The sequence below is a fragment of the Plasmodium gallinaceum genome (genome assembly GCF_900005855.1).
Source record: "Plasmodium gallinaceum strain 8A genome assembly, contig: PGAL8A_v1_133, whole genome shotgun sequence".
Classification (NCBI taxonomy): Eukaryota; Apicomplexa; class Aconoidasida; order Haemosporida; family Plasmodiidae; genus Plasmodium; species Plasmodium gallinaceum.
In genome coordinates this window covers 1-9438 of record NW_021628293.1, presented here as the reverse complement: position 1 = coordinate 9438, position 9438 = coordinate 1, and the positions used below count along the sequence as shown (strand labels likewise).

At 22.5% G+C, this 9438-nt stretch overlaps 2 protein-coding genes across 2 annotated transcripts; both read right to left on the bottom strand.

Moving 5' to 3' along the window:
• Window positions 1-1128: 1128 nt before the first annotated feature.
• On the bottom strand, window positions 1129-4158 carry PGAL8A_00474100 (surface-associated interspersed protein (SURFIN); the record flags this gene model as incomplete). Its single annotated transcript, XM_028673520.1, has 1 exon — window positions 1129-4158. A coding segment is annotated over one exon (3030 nt), but the record flags the coding sequence as incomplete, so codon positions are not given.
• Window positions 4159-5702: 1544 nt separating this feature from the next.
• On the bottom strand, window positions 5703-8126 carry PGAL8A_00474000 (surface-associated interspersed protein (SURFIN); the record flags this gene model as incomplete). The annotated part of the gene is made up of 1 exon (XM_028673519.1): window positions 5703-8126. A coding segment is annotated over one exon (2424 nt), but the record flags the coding sequence as incomplete, so codon positions are not given.
• Window positions 8127-9438: the final 1312 nt, after the last annotated feature.

The window sequence follows — 9438 nt, the reverse complement described above, 5'->3', positions numbered from 1 at the left end:
CATTATGAACTATGTATTCTTCATATAAATAGTTTTTTTATTTTCCAAAAAGGTTAATAAAGCCCTTTATTAACCATTTACAGAATGATAGAATTCCTTTTCAGAGCAATGTAGTTACATGCAGGATAATTAAAAAGTATATATAGAGATATATGTATAAGAACACTTATAATAACTTTTGCATGTAGAGAAATAAAATACAAGATAATTTGTGGTTAAAAGAATATTTTCTCAAATTTAGCAGAACTAGGTATAAAATAAATGATATTGTTATCATATTCATAAAAAAACATTATTTATGAGTTATTATTTTTAAAAAAAAAAATATATTTTTTTTTTGGTTCTATATAAAAAATTACAAAGAAGTCTTAAAAAGCATAAATTTTATAACAAATATGTTAAGTATATTATGAATAGACACATGTATAATATGTATATAAATATCTATATAAGTTAATTTAATAATAAAAAGAATAAGTAAAAATCATTATAGATACTATCTATTGACTATTTAAAGCACTATGAAAGTATTTAAAAAGAGTATTAATAGGTAATAATAAAATTGAACATAAATTTTAAAAAAAAAAAAAAAAAAAAAAAATTTCATCTTAAAAACAAGAATAATAATTTTTTTTTTTTTGGTGATGCGATGGGTATTACTCTTTTTTTCATGAAAGATTAAATAACATAACGTTAGATATTATATTTGTATTGTATAGATTGGCTAAAACAATTAATAATAGAGTTAAAATTTAATATTAGTTAATAAAAATAAATGATTTATGTAATGATTTATTTTATTCTAAATAAAATAATTATAGTTATATTATTATATATTTAATTTATTTGTGCCACATTAGCAAATTTATTATACAAGAAATTAATAAATCAATATTCTAACAAAATTATTGAATGGGTAAATTAAGCAATTAATAACTAAGCATCTAGAAATATTTAAGTTTATTTCCTAAGAAATATTCAAAAAGTTTAATAATTCCATTTATCAATTCTAAATTTTTTTATATTGTTTTACGTAATTTTCCAGTTTCTTCACAACTATTTTTCTCTCCTATACTCTATTTATAAATATTGCTTTTTTATTCATTATCACCATTTTTTATTAATAAATTAGTGTTGTAAAATTTCCTTATTATTTTTTTCTAACCACTTTTTATGAATATCTTCACAGTGTTTTTTCCATATAATTTTTTGCATTTCTAACATGGGATTTTTAATTCTTTTCTCATTATTTTTTGCTATCATATCTTCATATACGTCTTTTATGTATGTTTTTTCCTTGTTATTCATTTCCAACATTAACTCTATAAACCATTTTTTCTTTTTCCATTTTTCTATTTCCACTTTTTCAATATCTAATATAGCATTCCTACTTCTTTTTTTTTTTATTTCCAATATGATAACATTTTCATCTAAATTTTCTTGTATTTTCAACTCTTCCATCATTGTTTTAAAAAAATATTCTTTTTCTTTTTGCCATTCGTCTTTCATACATTCTTCTAATAGCGTCATATGTATTTCTATCAAAACCTTTTGTATCAATTTCTTCCTTTTTTTAATATTTTTCTCTATTTCATTATCTCCTACTTGCTTCAATTCTTCTATATTTTCATGAATTTCCTTCTCTTTTTTCGTATCTTTTTTAGTTATTCTTTTCATACTTTCTTCTTCTTCTTCTTCGTATTCTTCCAATAAATTGTTAAACCATTCATCCTCGCTATGTAGTATAAACCACATTCTTTGTTTTCTTAGCCATCGTTTCCATATTCTTTTTTGTTTCTCTAGCATAGGATTTTTTCCTGCTACTATATCTGATATTTCTGATTCTTTTGTTAATTCATTAAATTTTTCTTGTTCTTTTCCCCATTCTTTTTTTAAATTAATAAACCATTCTTCATTTATCCATTTCTCTGACATTCTTTTGTTTCTTTGTACCCATTTTTTCCATAAAAGTTTTTGTTTCTGAATCATCAATGTACTAATGTCTTCTTCCCCTTCTCTCATCATTGCTAAATCATTTTCTATTATTTCTGGATATTTTTCTTTTTCTTCTTTTATAAATTCATCTAAGCATGCTTCCAAAAATTTTCCTCTATTCAGCAACCACTCATCTTTTTTACATTCTTCTAATACAATCATGTGTATTTCTATTAATGTCTTCCATTTTAATTTTTTTTTGATTATTATAGAATTATTCTTTTCATATGATTCCTGTAAACTATTCCTTTCATATTTTTTCATTTTTCCTTCCTCCATTTTATTAATCTCTGTTATTGATTCACTTATTTCTATGGTTTTTTCATTTTCTTTTTCTATATTATTTTTATAAATTCTACTTTTATATTCTTTCTCTTCATTTTCATGTACTTTAACTAACTTTGTAAACCATTCCTCATTGTTGTCATTTTCCTTCCACTTTCTATAAATATTTTCACAGTGTTTTTTCAATATATTGCTTTGTCTTTCTAAGATAACATCTATTACACTTTCTTGATTCTTTTTTGCTAAAATTTCTTCATTTATCTCCATCATATAATTTTCTTCATTATTTTTCCATTCTAGCATTAACTCAATAAACCATTTTTCTTTTTTCCATTTTTCTATTTCCTCTTTTTCTTTCTCTGATATAACATTCCAACTTCTTTCTTTTCCTATTTTTTCTAATTTATTTGTTTCTTCCTCCAAATTTTTAAATTTTCTTATCTCTATTATGTTTGTTTTATAAAATTCTTCTTCTTTTTGCAACTCTTCTTTCATACATTCCTCTAATACCATCATATGAATATCTAACAAAATTCTCCTTTCCAAATTTTTTTTCTTTTCACATTTATCTATTCCATTATTTTTTTCTTTCTCTATATTTTCTTCCTTTAAATTTTCTTCATTTTCTTCTTTTTCATATTCTTCTAGCAATTGTACAAACCATTTCTGATTTTTGTATTCATATGAATGCTCTATTTGACATTCTATCCATTTCTTCCATATTTTTTTTTTTTTACCTAGAATAAAATTATTTAATCCCAATTCTGACATTTTTTTAATTTCATGTTCTTCTAAATATTGTAGGTGTTTTTCCTGTTCTTGTTCCCATTCTTTCTTCAAATTAATAAACCACTGTTCATTTTTATATTTCTCTAATATACTACTATTTTTATCTATTGTATCGGTATTATTTTCTTCTTTTATTTTCGATACAAAATTATTTCCCATTTCTTTTAAATTAGAATTTTCTCCATCTTTTTTGATCTCTTCTAAACAAATATTAAAAAATTCGGTTTTATTCAATTTCCATTCTTCTTTTTTATTCTCAAGTAAGGCTACCAAATGTATATTTATCCATGTATTCCAACTACATACATCATTCTTGATTGACGTTTTATTTCCTAAATTTTTCATTTCAAAATCACATGTAGGTTTTTCTTTTTGTAAATTTATTTCATTTTCTATTTCCTCATTTAATGTGCCATTCCTAATATTCCATACAGTTTGAAAAGGATTTTCTTCTAATCTATTTTTATTTAATTCGTCTTTAATTTCATTTCTAGATTTATTTACATTCAATTCAATTTCTTCAATTTCATTTCTAGGATCATCTTGATATAATTTTTCTCCCAACATTGATTCATTTTCGTGTTTCATTGATACATCTACAACCTGACGAATGCATTTATTTTCATTTTCTATATATATACCTTCATGTGCTTTGGATTTCTTTATTTCTTCATACTTCAAATCTATTTCATTTTCCATATAGTTTCCTTCATGTGTTTTGGATTTTTTAATTTGTTGAAACATCAAATCTTTGTCATTTTCCATATACGTTCCTTCGTGAGCATTAGATTTCTGGATTTGTTCATACTTCAAATCTTTTTCATTCTTCTTGTGCATTCCTTTATGTGCTTTGGATTTCTTCATTTTTTCATGCTTCAAGTCTTTTTCATTTTCCATATACATTCCTTTATGTGCTTTGGATTCCTTTATTTCTTCATACTTCAAATTTATTTCATTTTCCATATAGGTTCCTTCATGTGTTTTGGATTTTTTAATTTGTTCAAACTTCAAATCTTTGTCATTTTCCATATACGTTTCCTCGTGAGCATTAGATTTCTGGATTTGTTCATACTTCAAATCTTTTTCATTCTTCAAAAAAAAAAAAAAAAAAAAAAAGAAACGAAATATATTTAGAATTATATGAAATATTTTGTTTTATCATTGAGATTCTTTCTTTTAATCTCCTAAAAAAATTAAATAATACTTGTAAAGAATTCATTAAAAATTATTTATAAAATAAAAAGCATTATATAAAAATATCTATATAAAGTATTCATTATATTTTTATCTTAGGGTATTTCTCTTTCTCTCTATATATATATATATATTATAAATACAAATTACTTAAAGATCTAATTTTTTAATTTATTTGATTTTAAGAAAATTTTTAAAATTAATGTTTTGGTTTTTTTTTTTTTTTTAAAAAAAAAAAAAAAATATATATATATATATATATATATATATATATATATATATATATATATATATATATATATAAAACTTTGACATTAAAATGTAAAATAAATGGTGTAATAAAAAAATAAAACAAAAAAAAAAAAAAAAGAAATAAATTACTATTATAAAAAAAATATTTTAATTATATGAAAAAAATTACAACTTGAATTTGTTAAATTCGTTAAAACTAGTATATAAAAAAAAAAAAAAAAAAAAAAAGTAACGTGTAATTTATTATTATTATAAAAATAAAACATCAAAAAATTAAGTTTTATTATTATTTACAATTAAAAATTTGTCAAAAATTAAATTATTTCAACATACAATATGTAATAAATATATATATAAATATATATCATTAAATTTTTTTTCATATTATTACAAATATAAAAAACTCAAAAAAGTAGTCATAAGTATTATGAAATTAAAAACTTAACCAAATACATAATTTTAGCATATATATTCTCATATAAATAAAAATATATAATATTTTTACAAAGAACAAATTTTATATATTTATAATATTTAATTTTTTTCTTGTATTATTCTTATTTTTATTTACTTCCTGTTTTTTTTCATTCGCTATTTTTAATCTTTTTTTTTTTTTTAAAAACATTTATTATTATTTTTTTTTTTTTTTTTTTTTTTTTTTTTTTGTTATATCATTCATAAATGCATTAAAAAAATATATTAAATTGCATATTTTATTCAAATGGTAAAAAAAAAAAAAAAAAAAAAGAAAAAAAAAAAGGAAATGAATAAAAGAATAAATATATATATATATAATACATATATATAATATAATAGATACAATATAAAAGAAAAAAAAATCATGTATATTAAAAATGAATATAAAATAATACATACTAAAACATCGGCTATTTATAAATTTAATGCAAAAAAAAATGTAAAAAAAAAAAAAAAAATTAAAACTACAAAAAATTTTCTTTGTTATTAAAGACAAAATAATATAAAAAAAAAAAAAAATGTAAATAGAAAGAATAATCACTTCTATGTTACTTAAAAAAATAAAATATAAGAAAAAAAATTGGCTAATTTATTAATTTTTGTTATTTTACTTTTTTTTTTTTTTTTTTTTTTTTTTTTTTTTTTTTAAAAAAAAAAAAAAAAAAAAAAAGAAAGATATTTTTTTTTTTTTTAAGAAAAAAAGAAAAANTAGAATCATCTGTAGGCGTCGTAGTCATAGTTGTAAGAGAAGGTGTAATATCAGAAGAAGAAATAGGATCAATTGAAGGAGATGCAGTAACATTTGTAGCAGATGTATTGCCAATTGTAGATATAGTTTTATTTACAGAAGTTACAGTTTCAGAAGGTAATGATAAAGTTGGAGGAGATTTAGTATATGTTGTAGAAGGTGTAATATTATTTGTAAATATCTTCATAGTAGTATTAGAATATTCATTGGTTGCTGTAGGAGATATTTCTCCAGGTGAAGGTGTAACTGAAGGTGTGCCACTACTTGTAGTAGAATTTGAAGGTAATGTTTCAGTAGCAGGAGATGTTACAAGCTCAGGGGTATGTGATGATGAGGTCGTGTTAGATATAGTATTAGTATTAGGATGTATTGTAACTTTGGGAGTTAAAGAATTGGATTGTGTTGAATCTTCTGGAGAAATTGCGGTCGCAGTTTCTGGGGCAATTTGATCTGCAGCAACTGGTGGTACTGAGGTGTCTCTTGTTAATGTATTTTCAGAGGCATTGGTACCATTTACGTTATTAACATTAGTCGTTTTGATATCCATTGAATCTGTAGCAGTATCATTTGTAACAGATGAATTGCCATTTGTAGATGTAATTTTATTTACAGAAGTTACAGTTTCAGAAGGTAAAGAAGTTTCAGGAGATTTAGTTGGTGTTGTAGAAGGTGTAATATTATTTTCCAATGACTCAGCCGTAGTAGTAGAATATTCATTAGTCGCTGTAGGAGATATTTCTCCATGTAAAGGTGTAACTGAAGGTGTGCCACTACTTGTAGTAGAATTTGAAGGTAATATTTCAGTTGCAGGAGATGTTGGAACCTCAGGAGAATGTGATGATGAGGTTGTGTTAGATATAGTATTAGTATCAGAATGTATTGTAACTTTTGGAGTTAATGAATTGGATTGTGTTGAGTTATCTGGAGAAATTGTTAATGCAGTTCCTGGGAAAATTTGATCTGCAGCAACTGTTGGTACTGAAGTGTCGCTTGTTAATGTATTTTCAGAGCCATTGGTACCATTTACGTTATTAACATTAGTCGTTTTGATATCCATTGAATCTGTAGCAGTATCATTTGTAACAGATGAATTGCAATTTGTAGATGTAATTTTATTTACAGAAGTTACAGTTTCAGAAGGTAAAGAAGTTGCAGGAGATGCTACAACCTCAGGGGAATGTGATGATGAGGTTGTGTCAGATGTAGTATTAGTATTAGGATGTATTGTTTTATTTGGAGTTAAAGAATTGGATTGTGTTGAGTTTTCTGGAGAAACTGTGATTGCAGCTTCTGGGGAAGTTTGATCTACAGCAACTGGTGTTACTGAAGTGTCGCTTGTTAATGTATTTTCAGAGGGACTGGCACCATTTACATTATTAACACTAGTCGTATTGTTACCCAATGAACCTGTAGTAGTATCATGTAATTCATTAGGAGTTACAATTGTAGGTTGCAAGGCATCTGGTAATGTAGTTGTATTATTTGAAGTTTCATTAGATTCATTTTGAGTGCTATTTGAAGAAAGCCAATCTAAATTATATGGGTCATCTGTATTTTGTCTCTCTTTAATTTGATGAATTAATGTTGTCATATTACATTGAATACCAGTGTCTCTTAATTCAATATTTTGCAAGGTATTACTATGATCATTCCATATTTTAATAGAATGATTTACATATAATTGATTTTCATATAATTCATTTTCCGCCATATTAACAAATTGTTTTCCTCTCTTATATATATACATACTCCACTTTCCACAATTACGTGGAGATTTGTTATATTCATACATTCTGTAATAGTAATCAGACATATCATTAGTAATATTGAGAAAGCTTAACCGTCTATCTTCAATAATTTGAGTTTTATTAGTACTATAAGTATCTTCCTTGAGTTGTTCGTATGTTAATGATGTGGATACTGGTAGATCATTATATTCATAAGGTCTAGTGCATTTATCATTTTTATTCAAAATAGCACAATAATCAAACGTTTTTTCATTACATGCTGAATTTGTTTTTTGAACTATACTTGTTTGAAAAGAATTTTGTTTCTCTTTCCATTTTTCAACAAGACATGAGATATTATATTTTTCTTTTTCATTTAATAGCAAATTAACATAGTCCATTCCTCTCCAATTTATGTATGAGGATGCCTTTTTACATTTTTCTGTGTCATTCCTAATATTATTGTCTTCAAGATAAAATCGAAGTTCATTACCAGTATCATCCATAAATGATTCAATTTCTGTTTTGAGCTTACTTGTTTCACTAGGGGAGTTATCTTCATTTCCTTTTGTTTTACTATTTTGCTGTTCTAATATACAAGATGTTTCTTCTGCTTGTGATAAAAATCTTGCCTTCTTTATGATGGATTTTTTTCTCATGATTATAATATCATCATAAAAGGCTTTCTCAAAATATTTTGCAATAGTTTACGAAATTTGATTTATTAAAGAAAAGAAACATTTATATGAAATTTAGATAAATGTAAAAATTTGAAGAAAACCAAAACGTAATGTGTATGTATGTATGTATTTTATATATAAAATTTACAAAACATTTAAAAAATATTCGTTAATCCAATTAAGGAAGAAAAATAATTTAATTTGACCAAAAAATTGAATATAGATATTTTTATTATTTTTTAGCATCATCATACACTTGAATTACATTTGGAAATTGTTATAATTTCTACATAGAAATAACAATTCTTGTACTTATGTGATAACTATATTATAAATTTGTTTATATTTGAAATTGGCATTTTATATAGTATAGGATATTAATTTAGGATAAGGGGAATTTTTTGTTTGCTTTTTGTTTTGAATATTAAATTTTTAATTTTATGTAACAATAATGTTATTAGTTTTCAAATAACAAGAAAAAATATAATTAATAAAACAAAAGTTTAATTTATATAATTAAAATTAAGAAAAAAAAAAAAATAAAATAGTTGATATAGTAAAACATCATTTTATGTTATGAAATTATAATTAAAAAAAAAAATTAGTATAAAAAAAAGAAATTATTTAAAATTTTTTTCTGTGTTTTCTTAAATTTTTTGTATAATCACATAATTATGAATGTAAGTTTGAAATAATGATATGATTATTTAATTTTTGTATTTTGATTAAAGATTTTAATTATTTTATAATATTTTTACAGCACTTTTTTTTTTTGAATAGTAAATTTATATAATTAAAGAAGTAAAATATAGTTTATATACATATAATAGAATGTACTTAATAACTTATAATTTTTATTATAAAAGATCTAAATAATATTTTTATAAAATATAAAATACGTAAAAAAAAAAACATATATGTATATATACATGTAAATTCTACAAGTGGTAGTTATAATATAATATTTTAATTATTCATATATATTTTCATAAAAAAATATTTTAAGTTTAATAAAAAGATGACTTACAATTATAAAAATCTATATTATTTGTTGTTAAATTATTAAACGTTAAACGCATATTAATGTTATTCCAATTTTTTTTTACTTTAATATTTAAATTTTTGGTGACAAATTAGTGCATTATAATTTAGTTAAAAGTTATAAAACTGTCAAAAATATTTAGATCTGTGAACTTTCCATGATGATATTATTCTGTGTTGACCTCTAGGACAGAAAATACAGGTTAAGGATCAAGCTTTGATATTGTCTGTAGTAAGTGGCGTATTGTAG